This window comes from Motacilla alba, chromosome 9, assembly GCF_015832195.1.
Source record: "Motacilla alba alba isolate MOTALB_02 chromosome 9, Motacilla_alba_V1.0_pri, whole genome shotgun sequence".
Taxonomy (NCBI): domain Eukaryota; kingdom Metazoa; phylum Chordata; class Aves; order Passeriformes; family Motacillidae; genus Motacilla; species Motacilla alba.
In genome coordinates, this window is record NC_052024.1 from 21,926,130 (window position 1) to 21,948,318 (window position 22,189).

General features: G+C 42.9%; 1 protein-coding gene across 8 annotated transcripts in view; it reads left to right on the forward strand.

The window, feature by feature from the left end:
* MECOM (MDS1 and EVI1 complex locus) overlaps positions 1 to 15,254 on the forward strand; it is a 326,163-nt gene extending 310,909 nt beyond the window's left edge. For 5 of the 8 annotated variants that reach the window (XM_038145705.1, XM_038145707.1, XM_038145711.1 and 2 more), the window contains 7 exons: positions 3,210 to 3,376; positions 5,702 to 5,779; positions 7,514 to 7,683; positions 8,761 to 8,905; positions 11,620 to 11,856; positions 12,414 to 12,600; positions 13,556 to 15,254. In XM_038145705.1, the coding sequence (XP_038001633.1) occupies positions 3,210 to 3,376; positions 5,702 to 5,779; positions 7,514 to 7,683; positions 8,761 to 8,905; positions 11,620 to 11,856; positions 12,414 to 12,600; positions 13,556 to 13,690 (1,119 nt within the window). In that variant the 3' untranslated portion in view covers positions 13,691 to 15,254. The remainder of the gene's footprint in view (positions 1 to 3,209; positions 3,377 to 5,701; positions 5,780 to 7,513; positions 7,684 to 8,760; positions 8,906 to 11,619; positions 11,857 to 12,413; positions 12,601 to 13,555) is intronic. The other 3 variants (XM_038145708.1, XM_038145709.1, XM_038145710.1) reach the window with 1 other exon arrangement.
* Positions 15,255 to 22,189: the final 6,935 nt, after the last annotated feature.

Below are 22,189 nucleotides of genomic sequence, written 5' to 3' on the forward strand. Positions count from 1 at the left end.
GCTGGGAAAAAAAATGCCTGAGGGAGCTGTGCCCCAGCTCCGTGATCCCATGAATGGTGAGCAGAACCTGAATGAGCAATGGTTAGTCATTAGTGATAACAATACCAAAAAAAAAAAAAAAAAAAAATAAACCCACAAAAAATATCAGGCAAAAGGCTTAGGAGGAACAAAAGCCAGTATCTTTTCATATGCTCCTAATTAAATTGGTGAACTCTCCTTGACAGAAATGTAAATGTGTTTGAAAAGGTTTAGCCAAGTGAGTGGGAGCAGCAGCCAATGGCTGTTCAATGTTGAAACGAAGATGAAGCTTCCAATTAATGGAAGCTTGCACCTCCCTGTGCTGGTGTGTGGCAGTGGGGAGATCTGTCCCTTGCCCACCCTCCTGCATGTCCCCTGGAGCCTCTGCTTGGCACCAAGAACCTGCCAAAAGCTCACGTGGCAGGTTTAGAATTCCCGCTTGGTTTTGGTGTCTGAATTAGCCCTCAATGCAAACCCCCTGGATTTCTTACTGCTCAGCTGGTGTTTTGCAAGTAGACTGGTGAGCAGGGGCTGTCTGCCTGCACTGAAGGTGATGGACAGCATGCTGGGGATCAGGGCTGCAGGGTTTCATGAGCTGTAAAATGCCCCCACAGCCCAGGGACCCATCTCACGAAAGGGATTTGCATCCTGAAGGCTCTGAGCACCAACACACTGCAGGACTTCTTGAGAAAATGCACCAATTTTGGTTCTTGGGAGCCCTAACTCCAGCAGATAGTACCAGCTATAATTATCCTGATAGCAGTGGAGTGACAGTGCCTTGGATCAGCAAAGCCGTGGGGCCAAACACTTCCCACTGGTGCCGGTGCAGTTCTTGAAAAACATAAATCATACCAGGTCACCACATAAGTCAGGCTTTAAACAAAAAAAAAAAAAAAAGAAAACCCAAAAAACAACTAAACAGCAAAACAGCAAGCACAATAGTCATTCCTATGGTGAGAAACATATTTTTAGAAAGCGAGTAATACTTTAAAATAATTGGAAGTGCTCGTGTTTCCTGTGGATGAGGGATTTAAGATTAGGTGCTGATTTCATACCTATTTTGGGACTGATGTAATCCTGGAGGCAGTGTTGGAGGTAGAGCTGGTCTGTGTTGCTGTGCATGAAACGAGAGTCTCTCTCAGTTTCTACTCTGCAAAATCCTGGAAATAAGAACTAAAACAAAAATCAGCATGACTAAGCCATTTTAAATGTAAAGGGGAGAATAGTTGCTTTAATATATTACTGGCGGGCACCATGTGCATGAGAAATTGTGATCCAAAAATGATTTAAACCCACTAGATAATGAAATGGACTTGAATATTAAATATACATAAATAAAACATTTATTATACTTCTCAGTAGCCTTATTATTCTTCACCATAAATATGTGATATCATAACCCGTGCACTGTCTGGTCATTGCTAATCAGCCCCAAGGCCAAAGGGCATTTTTCATTCAAACCATTTTTTTCATCAGTTGTAAAATAGATGAGTGAATTTTTGTGGGGAACAATTAGGAGGAATTAAAGGCAGTGGAATGATTATTTTAAAAGCTTTAAGAATCAATTCCAACTAAAGGAGAATATGAAGTCGTATAAAAAGAAATATATGGTAATGTTGAGGTGTATGGGTTGATAATGACATCTGGGTCCTGAGATAGAATTACCTCCTCTCCCAGCAGCATCATCATTACATATCTCATGCCTGTGATCAGTACATGTCAAAATCCTTCATATTGACAAATGTGCTGTCCACTTGCATCTGTGGAGAATGTTTTAGCAGCTGAGTGATTATGAATCAAACCCCAGAGCTTACAGCTCTTACTGCCTTGCAATGCTTTCACATTTGTTGCCTGACAAGTAAATGTATCTTGACTTCCCTCTGAGATTTTTTATTTTTTTCCACTGTGTTTGATGAAAGACATTTGGCAAATTGGCAGTGGTACCCTGTACGTTGCAATTTGTACTCAGCATTAGGAATCTGAGCATGAAATGAGAGGGCAGGCTACAGGCTAAAGGGAAAATACAACCCAGCCCAAAGGCAGAGCTAACCATCATGGAAACAGTCATGCCAGGAGACAACCGTGTAATTCTGCCAATGAAAATAAAATTAAATAAACCTGCAAAAATTCCTAGTTCCTCCAATTAAAATTTCAGTTTTCCAACAATCAGAGGAGCCTTTTATGGACTCTGAAGAACAGTCTGTGGAGGTGTTCCAGCTGAGAAGGGTTCAACATCTTGTCTTTCATATAATTTCCTTCTTTGTTACAAGCAAGATCTTGCCCAGGGCTCATGCTGTGGGTTTTGTGCTCTGTAGGTGAGAGCTTGACTTTTTTTTTCATTTGTTTATGGTGTTATGGAGAGGTGGATGGTTATTCTCACCTGTCAGTAGGCTCAGCAGCATTCTTGAACTCTTCAAGTGGCAATGTTTGAGGTTTTGGAGGAGCTTTTCGTGGTCAGTTCCAGACAGTTTAAAGGAAGCTGTTCTCCAGATATTATTTAATCCCTACTCCTTGCAAATTGCAGACAGCTAATCAGGAGTGGAGCCATCCCAAAGCACATAGGAGTTAAAAGCAACTAAAGGTAGAACAAGAATATTAAGAGGTGGAAAAATAACATAGGCATCTAACAGGGAATGTGAATACAGAGCACCAAAACCACCAAAGCTTCATTTCTTCTGTGTTTATCTAATGGTCTTTGGCTATGATGGGCTAGAACACTGGACTGGATGCTTGGATGTGGCTGGGAGATTGATGGAGTCTTTTTGGATCTGGATTGTTGCAGCCCTTCGTTGAGATAGAGTGTTCATAAGGTTTCCCCTGCAATATGTGTCCTCTCCAAGTCCTTAAAAAATGAATTGGAAGTTCAGTTACTATTTCTGTTCATTTGATAATAAATATTCAATGATGTCTATAGATGGGATGCATAGACTTGTAGGCACACAACCACAGAGCATGACTGCAAAACCAGGAATTTTGTAGGAGCTGGGGCTTAAAAATAAGAAGACATAAACTCTGGCTGATTATTACCCTCATGACCCGTAATTTTTGAGACTGCAACTCTACACTGTGTTTTTCCCCCTTTTCTTCTTTCACTTGTCAGTTGATGTTCTCTGCATTTTGGGTGCCCGGTTGGGGCAGAAATACCAGGGGGTTATTTACCGTGGCGGGCTCTGTGCTCTCTCCTGCTGCAGGTGTCAGCTATAGAAAACATGGCCGAGAAGCTGGAGAGCTTCAGCGCCCTGAAGCCGGAGGCCAGCGAGCTGATCCAGTCGGTGCCATCCATGTTCAACTTCCGCGCGCCGCCCAGCGCCCTCCCCGAGACGCTGCTGCGCAAGGGCAAGGAGCGCTACACCTGCAGGTAGCCCCGGGGCCACCCCAGTTCCCCTGCTCTGACATCCAACAGCGAGGCTCTCAGGCCTCTCCGTGCCCAGCATGGAAGGCGTTTCCCTTTGGGGATCCTGGCCTGGATCAGGAATGGTGTGGCCAGCAGGAGCTGGGAGGTTGTTCTTCCCCTGGACTGGGTGGTGGTGAGGGCACACCTGGAGTGCTGTGTCCGGTTCTGGCCCCTCAGTTTGGGAAGGACTTTGAGATGCTTGAGCACATACAGATGAGGCAACGAGGCTGATGAGGGGCTGGGAACACAAACTCTGTGAGGAACCACTGAGGGAGCTGGGGGTGTTCAGCCTGGAGAAAAGGAGACTCAGGGCTGCCCTCATCACTCTCCCAGCTCCTGAAAGGTGCCTGTGCTCAGCTGGGCTGGGCTCTGTCTCCAGGCAGCACTGACACAACCAGAGCACACAGCCTCAAGCTGGGCCAAGGGAAATACAGGTTGGATATCAGGAAAAAGTTTTTTACTGAAAGAGTGATAAAGTTCTGGAATGTTCTGCCCGGGGAGGTGGTGGAGTCCCCATCCCTGGGTGTGTTTAACAAAGCCTGGATGTGGCACTGGGTGCCAGGGTTCAGTTGAGGTGTTGGGGCTGGGTTGGACTCGATGATCTTGAAGGTCTCTTCCAACCCAGTGATTCTGTGATTCTCTTTATTAAATTATTGGTGGTACAAAACAAAGAGCTCTCCCTTTATGCCTTGGAGTGGCTGCCTAGAACAGAGGCTGGACAAGATTAAGAGAATAAAAGCAGGTATTTATTAAAGGCCCTCAGTAGGTACACCTTGGGCTGTCAGAAGCCTCCCAGAGGCTACACCCAAGATGGACAATGGTCACGAGTTTTTCAGCCAATTACAGGTTTGACCCATTTACATAGCAGAAGTTATCCTCCAATTACACTTTCAGGTAATGAAGTCATTTACTCCAACTTTGTCCCTTCCAATTCACCGTTGTTTACATCTCTCCTTGAGTTTCAGGCCCAGAGAGGAATTGTTTTGTCAGTAGAAGACAGTAGCTAACACTGTATATGGTGTTTTAGAGTTATACACTAAAGCAGTATGGGATTTATAAAATATAAAAGCTAAATCCTAAGGCATCACCCTGTATCACAGCAGTTTGATAAATGAGGTGGAAACCGTTATATAAACAATTCTTTTTTCCCCAAATGTTCTCATCACTTTCATATATAAAAGTGTGCTTTCATAATTGATTTTTTTGATCGTAAACTACAGACGTGTTTTCTCTCTGGCTTCTGGTTTTAATATCCAAAGGGATCAGTGATAAAATACATGACTTATTAGGACTTGTGTGTATGGACTTAAAAAAAAAAAAAATCCCACAATGAAGATAGTTATTGAATGTGCACCCAAAATGAATGGGAGCTTTGTCCAAGAGAGTGGAATTAGCTGTGTGGGTATTTTGAAGGCTTATACATCACGTTGTGAAAAAATAAATGGGATGTTAAAAGTGAAGGGATGCAATCTTCAAAGTCATTGCATGGAGCAGCCACCACCTTCATTCACTTAAGAGAGTGCTGTGTGTGCTCTGCCCCCATGCAAAAATGGGCTCAATGTCCTCAACAGAATGGGCCAATTACGAACTGAATATTAATATGCTACTTGAGTGAAAGGGGAGAACTCATGATAATTTTATTTTTTTTGCCATTATTTTTCCTGTGACATATTATCGAGTTTGGAGAATGGTTTTTAAATTGCACTGCTTAGGTCTCTATATCATCTCCAGAATGTGCAGGCGTTTGACACTGGCATATCGGTTTATCTGATCTTTTTGAAAACATGTCACCTTCTTTCAAGATATGTTGTTATAGAAACATACCTTGATGGATTAGGTCTTTGAGTCTTGTCTGCTCTGATCCTATTCAATGCACAGAACGGTGTCACGTTTGCTGACACGTAGAATTGGTTGAAAGGTTTGAAATTTGCTTGCACAGAGGCAGAAATCCAAGGCTTCAATAACAGATTCTCTTGATTCCAAATCTGAATGAGGCTGATAATCACCCAGTGGGCTTAGAACCTTGGGGTGATCTTTAAAACAGGTTTTTCATATAACCCTTGCTTCTGAACAAGCGAAGCTGGTTGGTGCCAGCAGTTCCAGTCCCACTCTTGTGTGTGTTGATCCCTTACATCTGCTGAATGCTTTTATTGAGATGTTGCTGCACCAAAGCAATGCCAATAGGAACATACCATGATGATTCCATTTGGGCTGCGCATCCAGTGCAGCTCAAACTGAGCCGAAGCCACTGAAGGTTGTGTTGTCTTATCAAACATTTTCTTATCACAGATACTGTGGCAAGATCTTCCCGAGATCTGCAAACCTGACCCGTCACCTGAGGACGCACACTGGAGAGCAGCCCTATAGGTACCACACCCCTCACCCCTGTCTGTGCCGTGGCCAAGCTTTGGGGTCCCTTCCAATGCAGACATTTTCTCTGAATAAAGCCAGGGAATTCAACATCCTCACTGGACCAGCTCCAGCCCTTCCTCCTTAGCTTTGGACCCCCCCATTGCATTTTGGTGTCAGAGTTCTGTGCTGATCCTTGGTGTTGGAGCTGCAGAAAGGGGGAGAGTTTTGGTCTTAGGGAAATTCTTTTGGCTGGGGCAGCTTCCCAACACAATCCCCAAGTCCTGCCTTTGCTGGCAGGGTGGCTGGCACTGCTGAACCAGTGTGATTGAAGTGATGTTCAGTAGGGCTCATGGATGTATTTTCCCTTGCAAAAATGTTTTTTACTGGAGTTCTGCAGAGTTATTTGCAGCCTAAATTTGGGTGATTTGTCAGTCATCTGATTTCTGAAAGGTCCTGGTTGCAAAAGCATTACTGTATTTATTTGTTTCCTGCCTAATCTGGATCATTTCTGAGGTCTGCTTAACCAAAACCCATGTGGGTGTACTCTCCTGTTGATAAGAATATGTGTGTGATACTGAATCCAGGAGGGTCACATGCAGAAATGTGTATAAAGCTTCACCTTATTGAAAATGAAAGGCTAATTTAAACTGGAAAGAGGCCAGTTCATGTTCCAGTAAAACAAATGCACAGATTTCTGCATTTTATGAGCTGTAAAGAGCAGAGTAAGCTCGTTGTTTGTGAGGAAACAATATGTTTTTTGCATCTAGTCTCTTTGGGAAATGAGATTCACATCTAATTTTATTGAAGGAAGGTCTTGATGCATGTTATACCCCTCCACTGCATAAAAGCCACAAGCAATTAGTAGCCTAATGGGTGATTTCAGCACTAAAAAAATTTTACATCCTTGACAAGTGTAAGAGAGGCACGGGAGAAGTAAAAGATTGAAAAACTGAAGTGGTGAAGACTCTTGGCTAGTTGCCAGCCAGAGAATTTGGAATAGTTATAGTATGACTTAGTAATGGCTTAAAGAGCAATACAGTAAAGGCTTTGGGGACTCCAAATCGCTACAGAGTATGAAAATTGATGCCTCTGGTACCAGAGTGATAGACTAAACTACTCACATTGGCACAGTATTAAAGGTTGGGATTGTTTATTGCTGGGTTTTGCAAGATAACCGAATTTCCTCTGGGATTAGCAATCAAGCAAGCTAATTCCTCAAGAAAAGATTTAATCACACAGTATAATTTAGAATAGGAAAAGAAATAGCCCTTTTTACCTTATTTGAGCATTAGAAGAGATCTGTTTCATGTTTTTTCCAAAAGTGTTTAATTGTATTGTATTGGCAGCACATGAAACAATAGAGTTATTGCTCTACTGTTTTCAAACTTCCCAACTTTGCGTGCAACAGTTTTAAAAACATGGAACTCAATTACCATAGCTAATTTGATGCCATTAGATCAGAAATATTATGCTCATTCCTAGAGGCAGTATTTAAAATATAAAGTCTAATGTGAATTAAAGCTGAAAACCCCACCATAGAAGTTATGTCTCCATTCCAAGAACACAGCTCTCTAGTTAGCCAAAATTTGTCTTTATGTCAGGGAGGATTGAGCCTCAGTAGGGAGCAAGGAACTGTGGTTGGGTGCTGAGCCTGAGCCCAGAAGGCTCTTCATGTATCTTAGGACACATCTTACGTTTCCAGCTACTAACAAACTCTTTCCTACCCACTTGTTTTGTTGGTTTTTTTAGATGCAAATACTGTGACAGATCCTTCAGCATATCCTCTAACCTGCAGAGACATGTGCGTAACATCCACAATAAAGAGAAGCCATTCAAGTGTCACTTGTGTGACAGGTGTTTTGGTCAACAAACCAATCTTGACAGACATCTAAAAAAGCACGAGAACGGGAACATGTCTGGTATGTTCTGTCTTTTTCCTTCTGTCTCTTCCCTCCCCAGCCTGTCCCATGTGCAGGGACTGCCCCTTCCCTGTCAGAGCTGCCGAGTGTCCACAGGCACACGCTGCTCCAACGGGTGGGGGGTAGCAAAATATGTAAGTGCCTAAGCTCTGCTGACATTTAAAGTGCTTTGAAAATCCCAGCATAAACTCTACCCTTGTATAATTTAAGACCGCTGGATGATGTCTTTTCTTTTGATTTTAATTAAGCCAACCCATAGCGTTTTGAGAACAGACTGGGAAAATTGGTTTAATCCCATCTCTGCAATCACTTGGCTCTCAATAGGAGTCCTAGATTTAGAGTCTCAGGGGGCACTCTAAAAGATTTTCCTGGCACCTTCTGAAATATTCCCACTGTCAGGAGCTGAAAAGAGCTGGCTATTATGGAGCTTATGGTGCCTCTCAAGCCCCAAAGCAAATTGGTCACTGCACAGCAGCAACACAGGCAGTGGCAGGAGGGGATGTCATCGGGCTGGTTTGGGTGTCTGCAGGGTTTAATGAAAACCCTCTTTGCAGTCCTTTCAGTCTGCATTTTGCCTCAATGGAGACAACCAGGGGCATGCAGTGAATGCAGAGCTGTCCCTTCCAGTGCTCAGAGAAAGGTGTCTGACACTGGTCTCTCAGTGCTCAGTGACTATGCCAATGGCTGCTCCATATTTTGAACAAATCTGCATAATTTATAGATAAAAATTAAGTTCCATTTGCTCAGCTGAGCCGTTGGTCTAAGAAGGACAGTTATCAATGGACAGTCTTGGAATCACAAGGAGCAGGAGGGAGATGTTGAAATAGGGATATGGCAAAAGTGATGATAAATCATGGAAATGGTACCAGCATGCAACCAAGTCATTTTGGCTGTAAATCACCTTTGCTCATGAATAATTACTAATTACTGGTTTTATGGCCAAAAGCTGATAGATCACACTGACCAATTTTTGGCTCTCACCCACTTTAACTGAAGTTTCAATTTCATTTTGATTTCAATGGTTAAATGTAGAAAATGTAAAGAGGCAGCAATAGACATCGTATGTTTTACTTTAAGGTACTGCAACGTCTTCACCTCACTCAGAACTGGAAAGCACAGGGGCAATCCTAGATGACAAGGAGGACTCTTACTTCACAGAAATTAGGAATTTTATTGGAAACAGCAACCACAACAATCAATCCCCCCGAAACTCAGAGGAGAGGTGAGTTGTGTCTGATCTGCCTTCAGAAGGTGCCCACCGCTCCTTTTCCAGGTCTGCAGACCTGGTTGTTCCCTTATGATGATGTCTGGAGCCAGAGTTATTTCAGAATCTGGTTGCTTCAGTGGCCACCTTGGTGTCTCAGGAAAAGAAATGTGTTGATTCCCTCCCCACTGTGTATGAAGATGTTCCAAGTGGCAGATGCTGGACAAGAGATTCCATCTGTGAACACATTTCTCCTTGTATCTGGAGCTCTCAGTTTCAGGCTCCTGCCATTGATTTAAGTCTGCTGAAAAATTCCTTCTCTTTACATTCCCGGCAGAACAGGTGAATTCTACATCCTGTGGCTAAATGCATGGAGCCTTAGGATTTAAGTGCAATTTAAATGTGTAATTAATAAAGTAGACCAGGCTAAATTCTTGGATCAGATGAAAGATTGTAGCTGGAAGTCCTTTCCCGTAAGTAACTCAATCCCAAGAAAGATGCTGAGTAGCCAAAAGCCCGTGAGGCTGCGGGTGGGCGCTGGGAGTCCACAGTGCTCCAGCATGTGAGAGAGCTTTTTCTACTAAGATTTATTAAGTATATGGGTGTTTGAATTCTTCTGAACTAACAGAAGAGAGACCACTTCTAAATATTTTCAGTTAATAAAAGTACAGCTAAGCAGAAAAGGCTGTGGGATGGAGCCCCACATATTTCTTTGGGATTGGTGTTGCATTATGCATTATTTTCCCTTTTGAATTGGCATTACATTATCAACATCAAAAAATTCTTACTGTTGCTGACAAACTTTTGTGTCTCCTCAATTTCTAGATGCCTTTGTGAAGGGATAAAAAGGATGGACACAACACAATTTCCACTATAGTATTGGATTAAGTGATTACATGCATATTCAAATTTCATTCCATCTTGATTGGCAATGAGGGCTTGGGATTTTTTTCCCTTGCACATCTGGTCTCAACATGTCCTCCGACAGGAAGTCAGCAAAGTGGAAAGGTTGCTGGGTTGTGCAGTGTTTCCTTTCTAAATTTGGCACTTCAGACTGCTCTTGACGGATATTTTATCCCTGGCAAATTGCTGCATTTGAAAGCATAATTAGAGAATCTGTTTTCTTAATCACATGGCTTTTGTTACTTTGGTTGTAGTCCATCTCCCTTTCATTTCTAGCAGCCTCAATTGAGCATAACAAGCAAGTTGGCAGCCCAAACTGAGCTCAACAATTTCTTATTTCTGCCTATTTAAATAAAAGATGATAAAGAGATATTTCTCTGATGATCTTAGAGGGAGGTGGCTGCTTCAGCTCTCCCTGTTCTGCTCAACCTCAGATTTTTTTGATACTGTTGTAAAGACAGACTGTTCCCTAGAGCTTTTTTCAATGCAATACTGAACTCATGGCAGTCAGCTGGAATTTGCTCGGAAAATAGATGAAACTCTCATATATTCAGGAAAATGGTGCTATTATTGTGGCAGAGACCAGCTTTGCTCCTCAGAAAGTCAAATGTTAAGCACCAACAAGGCTGCGAGGGTTCATCTTATCTTGCTCCAACGTTGGGTCTATCCCATATTGTCCCGCACAGTTTGAAGCACACGGAGTCTGAAGCAAACTGCGTGCGGACAATAAGGTTTCCATTTTTGTAACTGTATTCCTGGAAGAGTTAAGGACCTTTTGCACAATGAGAACAATAGATGAATCAAGGCCTCTGTGCTGCATGACGTGGTGGGGGCAGATACAGTGGTAGCACGAATTTTGGGGGGGCTCCACTGGGTGCAGCTCATTCACATCTGTGCCTCTGTTTGGGTGTTCGTTGAGGCCGTGGCGCCGAATTTCTTTAGTTCTCATTTGATGTGATGGACACAATGCAGTCTGAATCCTACAGGGTTGAGACCATTACCAAACGAGCCCCTGCTTCAGCGTGGGTATTATGTCCTTGATAAAAATCCCGTAGGAAGTAGTTAAGAGAAGTCATTGTCTGAGAGCAAAGGGCAGCGCAATAACAGTTTGTAGACCAAATGGTTTTCCATGTGTGTATTGCTGTAATTACTCATTTAATAGGAATAAATGCACTTAAATTGCTGTATGACCTTTCTTTTCATTGCTTTTTACCCTTCAAATCAGTCAATAACCTAGTTCAGCACGGCGGTGATATTGCAGACCGCTCTTCAGGTCTCCAGCTGAAGTCCCTTAGGTTCCCGTGTATGAAATCCATACATTCAGTGAAGCAGTATGGCTTCCATAGGGGTGGTAGTGGGCAAAATTAATTATGCATGTAATTTTGACTTTAAAACTCTGAATGCAATTTTGGATGTAATTTTTTGTTGAAAATGCCAGAGCCGATTTTCAAAGTTTCTTGGCCCCTACAGCTTCTGTTAAAAGGCAGTGAGTTGTTTTGCCCAGACTACATGTATGATTGGAAACTTGAGATGAAATAATGCATGAGAAAATTTGGAATGGTTATCTGAACTTGCCTCTGTTAGAACAGTAGTTTTAGCAGGATAACAGGAAAATCCCATGCTGATGGTGCTGTAACGTCCCACCGATTTCTGAGACGAATTTTCTCCAATGCTGCCTGAATGTCTGAAGCTAAGCAAGATATAAAATCCAGAAATCACTTTATTCTGCTGGGACAGATGCTTTTCAGATCTGCCTCCAAGAGTCTGCCCATGAGGAGCTTTCATATCTGATCTGTGTTTATAGCTTGCATTTGTTTTGGTCCTTTCAGAATGAATGGCAGCCACTTTAAGGATGAAAAAGCCATGGTAGCCAGCCAGAACTCGGATCTGCTGGATGACGAGGAGGCAGAAGATGAAGTAATGATGGATGAAGAGGATGAAGAGAGTGAAATGGCAGGGAAAGCAGTCAAGGAGCCCGTGACAAGTGACATGCATGAGGGCACTCCCGAGGAGGATTATGAGGAAACGAGTACTTTGGACATGAACTGCAAAGCTTCCCCTGGCAGGTTGGTTCCTTCCGAGTATTGGTGTGCCCGATAGGCGGAATGAAAACAATAAACCATACGAGAGTGCCAGCACCAAACCGGCTGCCGTGGGAACCGCTCCGGAGCAGCCGCTTCCCACTCACAATAGCAACGTGCATCTGTGTTTGGGTCAACACCAGCCCTGCTTTCAGCCTCCTCATGCAGTCTGGAGCCCTTGTTAGGAAAATTGACTCTGCTTGGGGAGCTATTGTGAGGTTCTGGGTGAGACAGGAAGCAGGGTGAGACAGTTCCATGGGAGAGACGTTATCTGCTCCGTGAACCATCCTGGATCTCACGTAATGGCCTTGTGAAAGGCTGTGGAGACACCATGAGAGAGACAAACTCTCCCTCCCCCACTCAACTGCCCTTTAGAGCAGAAAAGGGGATTCCTTTTACTTCAGGATCACCATTCCATGAGGCAAGGTGGTTTATGAATGTGAAAAAGGGGGAAATTGCTCAGATGTGTAAATCTGAGAAGATGAGGGCACGCAGAGAGGATCATTTAATTGACATTTAAAACCTCCGTGGTGTTTTTGTAGGTATAAAGAAGAGGAGTTCAATAAGACTGGACTTTCAGCTTTGGACCACATAAGGCACTTCACAGATAGCCTCAAAATGAGGAAAATGGAAGAAAATCAATACAGTGAAGCTGAATTGGCAGCTTTCAATGCTTCCCAGCTGCCAGAGGACCTCAAGCAACCATTGTACAGGAAATCCAAATCCCAGGTAAAAGCTTAACTCAGTTAAAATATTACTGTCACCAAATACCTGCAGGATTAAGCTGTTAGTGTGTGGCGGGCAGGGTTGTTCCAGCTTTGTCAGACAGGGCTGTGCTCCATGTCCACAAACCTCAGGCTCACCCAACATCCCACTGCACCCCAGAGACATGGCAGGGCACTCTGGTCCCTGAGAACAGAGGATTTCCGTACTTTTTTCTTATTTTTTTTACTATTTTTGTTCTGCCTGCTGCCCCCAGAAGTGCCACGATAAGAACTAGTCCCTCTCTGCTGACACTGATGCTGCAGAGTTTAGCTGGAGCCTCACAGGGATGTGACTTGATCTTCTGGCTGGCTTGGCTTTTTTTTTTTTTTTTTTTTTTTTTGTATTTTTTTATAGCCTGATGGATGGTACCACCTCTAGGTCCTCAGCATGTTTTACAAACAGCAATAACTGAAATGGTATCCTTGTGCTATTTTTTGCCATTTTCTAAACATTAACTAATTAAAATGGGGTTTTTTAGCCCCTTTGAAAGATTCCTGTTTTAAAAACTGCAGAATATGCATGCAGGAAAGGTCAGCAAAGGAGACTGTTACATTTGGTGAAATACAGGACGAGACAAGGGATAATGTGATTCCTCAGCCTCTTGAAAAGAGACTCCCGTGCCAAGAATCTGAAGGCAAAGGAGACTTTGGGACCTTGTCAGCTATTAAAGGTTTCTCTGAGCTTTGTGAAACCAGATGAAAGCAGAAAATATTATTACTATTAGTGAGTCAAAAGTGTCGGTGAAAGGGTTGACAGTGGTTTTACCTAAAGCATTTTGTTGGGGGTTTTTTCCTAGCTAAGCTGAGCCCAGTGGCTGTAGCCTGCCTGCTGCCCTGGCCGCGCACGGGTGGCACAGGTCCAAGCTCAGATCCCTGCCGCAGGAGCGTGACCTCTTTGTCCTTCTTCTGTCCCCACCCAGGCCTATGCCATGATGCTCTCTCTCTCCGACAAGGACTCCCTTCATTCTGCATCCCACAGTTCTCCCAACATGTGGCACAGTATGGCGAGAGCCGCCGCGGAATCCAGCGCCATCCAGTCCATCAGCCACGTATGACAGTGCGGAGTCGTTCCGAGGATGGGACCAAGTCCAAACCAGTAGCATGGCTCTTTCATATATGACTATTTAAAAGACTGCTGAGCAGAATGCCTTATAAATCTGCAGGGTCACTCATTTAAAGTCCGGTGACCTTAAACTGAATAATTTTAAGGAAAAAAAAAAAAAAGAAAGAAACTATTTATTCTCAATATTTTGTTTTGCACAGCAAAGGCAGCTGCTGACTTCTGGAGGATCAATACGACGTTAAAAAAAAAATAGTTAAAAATTGTTTCAGTGGATTATGTAAACGGGGCCGGGGAAAAGTGTCTTCCAATTCACCCGGCTTTGAGGGGCAGGGGCAGAAGGGTTAAGACTGCATTGATACACACATGGGCACTCCTTTAAAGTAGGAACTGAATTGATTTTCTTTTTGTATAAGATAGTTTGACACAGGATTGGGAACAGTTGCTTTTATGTACAAATCTCTTCATTAAAGCTTTATGCATTTTAGCCCTTCAAAGAAAGAAAATAGTTCTATCAAATGCACACTATCCATCGTAAATGTAGAAAGAAGTAACAGGGAATATTTTGTTCTCTCCGTAATTCTTTTACCTTCTCAACTGCATTGTTTAAAAGAAAAAGAAAAACGAGGAGAAAAAAAAAAACTACAGAAAAAGAAAGAACTCTGAGAAACAATACATAAGAGGCTTGTGTATATTGTAAACTATGAATGTTCACTACTCCGAGAAGCTAAATCATCCAGATAATTCCGTGAAAGCACCGCGTTCATCGACAGCACCACTAGTTCGAATCATTGTAAGGAGATTTTTTAATTTTCGACAATCATGTCACTATTTTGTTGTATTGTTTCCTTTCCCCCTACCCTCTTAATTTCTCCTTTGTGTTGTGTGTACCGTGTATTTATTTGTTGGCAAACGATTGTTTGTTGATTACAATAGCACTGTTCCTGTAACAAACAGCACTGCTCCAGTCCCCCACTGCGTTACCATGTAAGGCACCCATGTACTTCCAAAAAAGTGAGGTGAACTGATCTGTGTATATGGGAGTGCAAAACAGTGTTTGAAATTTTCTTACATTCCTCTTTTATGTTTTTTTTTGCCTTTTAATGAACTAAATAACTAATAGATGCGACTTAGTTTTGTTCTGTTTTTTTTTTAATACAGTAAATTGATTCGATTGTATAAACAGTTATAATTTCTTCATGAAAGCATGATTCTTCTGATTAAAAAAAACTGTACCCAATATTTTATGCTGGTTGTCTGCGAGCTTGTGTGATGTTATGTTCATGTTAATCCTATTTGTAAGATGAAGTGTTCCAAATTTATGTTTTAAAAAAATAAATAAATAACGAAAGGTATTCAGTTATTTTTGGGGGTTTTTTTGGCCTTTAGTGAGGGACCAGATTTATTTTTCCTTTTGTTTATAATCTCATTTTGAAATAATCGGCAAGTTGAGGTACTTTCTTTAAATGCTTTGTACAATGTAACTGTTACGCATTTCAGTACATTACTATGGGAGGATCAACTTAAAAAAATAATAAAGGACTACAAAACTGAAGGGATCTATTTCCTTTTTGTCTTGGTTTTGTCTGAGTTGGGGCAAAAAAAAGGGAGCATTTCCTCTGCAGCCAAGATGGATCTGTGGGGTCATGAGGGCAACCAGAGGATGGGGCACTGGGAGGTGTCTTGGATTTGGCCATGAAATGTGGGACACGAGCCAGAGCCTCTCAATAGACTGACTGTTGGAGGGGTTTAGTAAAGTCCTTTAAGTTTCAAAACACTACCTTGGAAAGGAGGGATATTTAGGTCATTTCACAGACGAGGTTGGTGCAATGTCACTTTCAAAGATGCTTGTGGAGTCCTGCCTTTGAGTTTTGCCTGCCTGCTGCTTGTTGGAAAGAAGTGGCTTGGCTGGTGCATAGTGAAATATTCACTCACCAGAGTGATCAAAATCCATGGCTGAGAAGCTAAATGAGCCTCCAACTGCATAAAATGAGCTTTCTAGAGTCTAAAGGGAAAAAAAAAAAAAGAGAGCATTTTCATTTGTGCTCCCTTTGAAATCAGATCCCAATCCCTGCTTCTGGGCAACCTGTGGAAGAGGGATGTAAGAAAAGCCAGCATTTTCTCAGGGAATGCCCATCTTGCTGACCTTCTCATCAGCAGATATGGAAAGGCTGAGATGCTCCTCTCTCAGCCTGTGTCAGTGCCCAAAGACCTCTCATAGCTCATAAGATATTTAAGTTATATTTCAGAATAACCTGTACGTGTCATTCTTGTCTTCAGCCCAGGTGTGGGCTTGTTTGGTTTGCTCCTTCAGCTTGAGAGCCTTCTGCATGAGTTGGTGGCAAGCTGAGAACCTACAATGGAATGGTTTTCATGCAGGAAGCTTAAATCTCACCTGGAAAAAAAGTAAATAGATGAAAAAAAAAAAAAAATCTCGTGTGCATATTCTTGTACTGCACTGGCCTGAGGCAATGGCCACGTACATGTAGATAATTGCATAAATAGGCCATTATTTTTAGTGCAGTTAAAGTTACTGTGAAACTTGGTTTTAGGTTTCTGCCAAATACAGAGAACAAATAAATTAATCAAGTCAAATTTTATCTGCAAACAGCTTTCCAGATCGTTTTCCCCTTTCATTTGATGCAACGACAGTTCTTATCAGCTCTGCCCTCACCTGCCCTAGATGAAAGAGGGTTTGGGAGGCGGAGAAAGGGTGGGACAGTGTCCCCTGGGTTTAATGTTCTGGGTTACAGTAGCACACGTATTTTAGACCTGTCAGGAAAAGCACGCCTTGAGCTGAGCTCAGGGTTAGTTCAACCTGCCCATAACCAGGTCTGGTGACCATTAGGGAGTGACTGCCACCAATCCCTGGGCTGATTTTCCCACTGGTTGTCTGGAACTTGGTATTTTCTTGTCACAGTGTCCCACCCAGCAGGACTGCCCATGGGGTGTGATGGGCAGAGGGGACAAAGCATGTTTCTGTAACATCAACAAATCCTTCAACTCCATGTAGATCCCTTACCATGACCTTGATTTTCACTGCCTGTATCAGTACCAGAGTTGTTCACCCAGAGGAATAGCTGAAAAGCAAACTCAGGTTTAATTACTCATCTCATCCCCCAATAAACAAAGAAAACTGGATAATTTTTGTCTTTGTGTCATACCCTCCCCAATGGACCACACGGGTGCAATTCTCCAGATGCAAACCGATGCTGAGTGAGGATTGATGATTCTGGCTTTCTGCTACAGAGATTTAATTTTTTCTAAGGAAAAAAAAAAAAAAGTCAATACTTTTCAAAAATCCCTTCAGCTTATTTCAGCATCATCCTACTGTTCACCCCACTGTAGTACTTTTCTGTAAGTCAACAAATCATTCCCATGTGATCCAGCAGCCTTCCTAGATGGAGGAGCTGCACATTACCCTCTCAATTCCTATCTACAGAACTGAGCAAAGCCCCAGCATGACAAGATGATTAATCAATATTTTACCCTGGCCCAGCTCCTCAATCCCCCTGTGGGTCTCAGTCGCTGTTCCCGTGTCAGCTGCTGTTTCCAAGGGTACATTTGTGGAGTAATGGGAGGGGAAGTTATTATAAAAGCATTTGCAGGGCTGCTTTTGCTCAGCTATTCAGTTTGGCCCATTGCTCCGTGCATGTTTTGAACTTTAAAAGTTTCTGTCAGGTCTCTCACATGTAGAGACTCACTGTGAGCTCCTGGATGGCTCCTCTGTGCTCTCTGCCTTCCAGCTATATTTAGTCCCACTTGTGGTTTTGTTGCTCTCTCTCATAGAGTGGTGTGGAAAAGTCAGTCTTAAAGATGCTTCCAGTAATGATTTAAACAAAACAAAGGTATCCAGCAGCAAACAGAAACCCCTTTTTCCATGTCAAAGCCCATGTTTCTTGCCAGGACTCCAGTGAGCAGGAAAATGTTTTCTGCAGCCTGGCCAAAACCAGCCTTACTCCCATCCATTGACTGGCTCTGTAGGTCTGTGAGTACACCTAGCCTGGGGCTGGCAAGAGCCAAATTAATTCAACTTCTGTTTCTGTACAGAAAATGCTGCCAGCTTAAGGAAAGGCTCAACTCAAGTTCAGAGTAATCTAGGGAAGTCTGGGGAGATGGTGAACATCAAATAAAAAGTAAAAAACAAGTACTGTGTACACCTTCTTTTCCATTACTTTTTTCTCTGGTTCAGACTTATTTGGGCTAGAGGAAAACAATTTTCAGTGAAATTACCTCAGAATTTAGATTTTAACAAGACTAACATGTAGATAATCCCTGGAAAGAGGCCCCACTGCCACACAGTGATCCAGGAACTCACGGAACATCTTGCCAGCCTTTATCCCAAAACCACTGCCTAAACTTTGCTTGGGACTGGTTGCACCCCTAGGTATGAACAGAAACCAGACTGAACACAGATCCTTCTGAATGATGGAAGCAAAGCCTGCTTTCTTTGATCCAAGAGGGTGCACATTTCAAAGGCAATTGAAGCTATTTATATCTATAAATCCATTTGGGGAAGTTTGGGGAACTTTTTATTATGAAAGGTGCTGTGTAAATAGGAAAGTGTTGTGGTACAATGAGCTTTAGCAGTCTGAGCGGGGGGTCTGAGAGGAGGCACCTCCAGCAGGCACTCGCCTTTTCCCTGCTTTATTTTAATACTAATTAATTCCAGAAAAGCTGAAGAAATTTGATGAAATGCTACACTTCTAAGAAAAAGTTTTGCCCAAGAGTCTTCAAGCAGGCCTCCCAGCTTGGGAGGGTCTAGTGGGAGAAGAGGGTTAGTGGTGATTTTGATGCTTAAATTATCAGTAATTAAGAAGTTGATTTTCGGGGATTGAAGAAAATTTTAAACAGCTGCTTCTTGTGGGCCTTTTACTCCTCATTTTCATTAGCATGTGCTAAGGCAATCTGGAAAATATATGTAGATCTATATTATGCTATGTCAAGACCTCAGCATCTGTACCTTGGGGCAGATACATGTGAGATAGCCGAGGGTGGATGTGCCAGCACGCACATGTGGAAGCGTTCAATTTGTAATATGATTACAGCCCCAGCACAAAGCCCGCTTGATACCTGTGGCAGGCTTGTTTCATGGTAAGCTCAGAAAATTCTCCAAGATCATGTCATGTTTCACATCAGCAGCCAACTCAAACCAGAGGAGTAGCGCTCTAATTCCTGGGGAATCTCTTTCAGCAGGCGCGTGTCAGGCCCAATTAAGGTCCAGGCTAATTGGGGAGAGGTATGCAGCGGTGTAAGGTGGTCCTGCAGCAAAGCAGCCCCTTTGTCCAGGCCACACCAGCCTGTCTGCCTTCCCAAGGGTGGCCACTGGAGGAACTCCTGCTAGAAAAGCTCCTGGAAAAGTTCACAAGTGGAGGGAGAGATTTTAGCGTGGATAAGAGAGCTCAGGGTGCTCAGCAGCAGCTCACTGTGGGGTCTCCTGCTTTAAAGTTGCCATCAAGGGGGAGAAAGCTGCCTTCTCCACACACAAAGTGCAAACCGGACATCAGCATCCTCCAAGGGTCCTCTCTCATCCTATCCACACATCTTTCTCTTCTCCTAAAGTAACAAAAGTTTTTTTGACATCTGAAGTGCTGATACATTAGGGAAAAAAATTAAAATTCAGGCATGAGCTAGATTAAAATTAATTTAAACATTCAATCTCTCCTGAATTTCAGAGGGATTTATGTGAAAATCCCAGCAGACTCAGTATCAGGTCATCCATAATCCAAATGAAAGTAAAACATTGGAGGACAAAACCTAATGATCTAATTTAAAACTGATTCCTACAAATATTTGAAGGATTTTGATCTTCCTAATTAAGGAAGCAAGTGTTTTACTGTACCCAACTGTTTCATAGAGTCATACAGTACTTTGGACTAGAGGGGACCTTTGAAGGCCATCCAGTTCCAACCCCTCTGCCATGGGCTGGGACACCTTCCACAACCTGTCCTTGGACACTTCCAGGGCCAGGGCAGCCACAGCTTTTCTGGGCAACCAGAGGAACTCACCACCCACGTTGTAAAAATATTCTTCTTTAGTCTAAATAGATCTTCTTTTAGCTTATAACAAACCATCACTCCTTGTCCAGTTGAGCAAGCCCCATTAGAATCTGTCCCCTGCACCCTGTGGCCTGTTGGGCACCAGTCTGGTGGATCTTCTCTTGAATTCCTCTCTCATCTGAGCATGGCCAGGAATATTTTATAGCACCCAGCCTCAGGCTCGGGTCTTAAGGGAGGAAAATCTTTGCCACTCTCGGACTAATGAGAGGCTGACACTGGATTTACCCTTCCTCGGGAGACACTCCCAGAGGTGTGAGGTCCAGTCAGCTGCACTCACACTGGTGTAGTAAAAGTTTGGTTCAGAAGGACCCACAGCCCCTCTGCTCTGTGCAACCACAAGCCACAAAACACTTTGCAATCCACCGTAACGAAGGAGAGACCTTTATTACATTTAGACTTGATTCCCTGGTACTCCCTGGAAGCAGTTCTGCTGTTTTTATTACTTAAGAGCTATTAAAACCTTAACCACTGCACGGAGCAACTTGCTCCAGCTTTACACTCATCCATAAAAACTTTGAATGGGAGATCAAGAACTGCTTTTTGGACCGAACACCCCATCAGCTGAGGAGTGCAAGAGTCAGGTCTGAATTTGTCCCTGCTCTGGCTGAGCATAGAGACCAGGCTGAGAGGTGCTGAAGGGCAGGAGTGTGGCTTGTAGCTGAGTTTTTCCCCATGCTTTTCTTTGCTGCCTGTAAGGATGGACAGGGAGTGGGATGCCAGTGACCTCTCCTTCCCCTCGTGCCAGCCATAAGCCAAGCTCTGAACATGCCACCCTCTGAGCTTAGGAAACAGCAAAGCTGGACAGAAGGCCACTGTGTGAAGAATAAGGTAAAGCAGGAACAGGGACTGGGGTAAACCCCACCCAAAAAAAAAAACCCAACAAAAATCTTGAACCATCCTAAACTTGTCACGGTGCCGGAGGAAAAGAAGTAGGTGTGTTTAACCAGCAGGATGGCACAGAGGCATTGATCACTTCAGTCATCTCTCCAAAAAAATCCTTCTGAAGCACAAGTGCAAGACCAAAACAACCTGACATGGTGTAAGGGAAATGGCAGCAGCCAGAACCTGCTATGAGGGAACTCCCTATTTGCTCTTTATGCTGCCCAGATACTGGTGGGGTGTAACACAGAAGTCAGCTCAAAACCTTTCATTATATTCAGGGGGTTTTATTACAGGGTTGAAAAATCTGGCTTTCTCAGCTCACTGCTATTGCAAAGTATAACTTACTCCTCCTCCTCCACTCTGCCACTGAATTTTTAATATTTCCTCTTTGGAAAATGTCAGGAGTCTCAGCAGGGTGTGGGTTTCTGCTCCAATACAGCTCTGCCAGGGGTGAGTGAGGCTGAGGTGCCTTAGGGCAACACTTTGCCCTTGGAAAATAAATTCTAGCTACTGTCCCCACAGAACAACAAGGGAAAAAAACAAAAAAAAAGCATTTTCCCAAAACCTGAGGAACCAGCCTCATAAATTATCCATTTGTAATGTTTCTTCATTTCAGCTGAAACAATGATCCCAGTACATTTTCTTTTCAACTTTGTATCCCAGTCCAAGTGGCCACCTACTTTGTTGTCCAAATTTCTCGTGCAGTTCGGATCTTACAATGTGTAATCTCAGTAGGGTTATCAGTTATGTCATGCATTATACAGCCTCCAATCAGCGTAGTGGGAAACAACATTTTCATTTAATACCAGGAGAAACAGTGGAAGTCAGCGATTGATACCAACACAATGATGGGAAAAAGTGTCCAGAGGTGCTACTCACATAATCTCACTTTACAACATCTTGAAAATTCAATAGAAAGGACTTTGCTAACAATACCAGAATGACATACCACTGATTATTGTTCCTAAAGCTCTTAACAATAAGAAAGCTCTCTAAATATATCTCAACAAAAAACATATAACAGTTTGTTTCTTCTCTTTTTTTTTTTTTCTTTGCAAAGCACATAGTATTAGTCAACAATTGTTGTGTGGCGTGAGCCCATTAGGGCTGTTGGCTGGTAATGTTCTGGGAAACGAGCTCTTGAAAGATCTTTTTTTCTTTTTAAAACATGCCTAACAATTGTATCTTAAAACAATCCTGGATCAGCAAACTGCAAGGACCCACTCTAACTTATTTTCTTAAGGATGACAAAAGAACTAACACCGCTTGCACTTTATTCACTGGCTTCAAACTGCCGTGAGAAGTAAATTGGAACTCAGAGCAGAAATGGGAACCTCTTTAAGGACCAGCTTCTTGGTCTCTCTTTCCCCAGCAGCCCATCCTCAGCGTAAAGAGACTTTCAGAAATGCAGTTAAATTGAACCTTAAATACACTATAGTATTTCCCTCAGAAAGAAACTGGAAATAAGCATATTTATTTCTAAACTCACACATTAGGGGGTGAACTAGAAACCCTCTAGGAGTCAGTGCCTGCTACAGAAGAGCCCTGAAAGT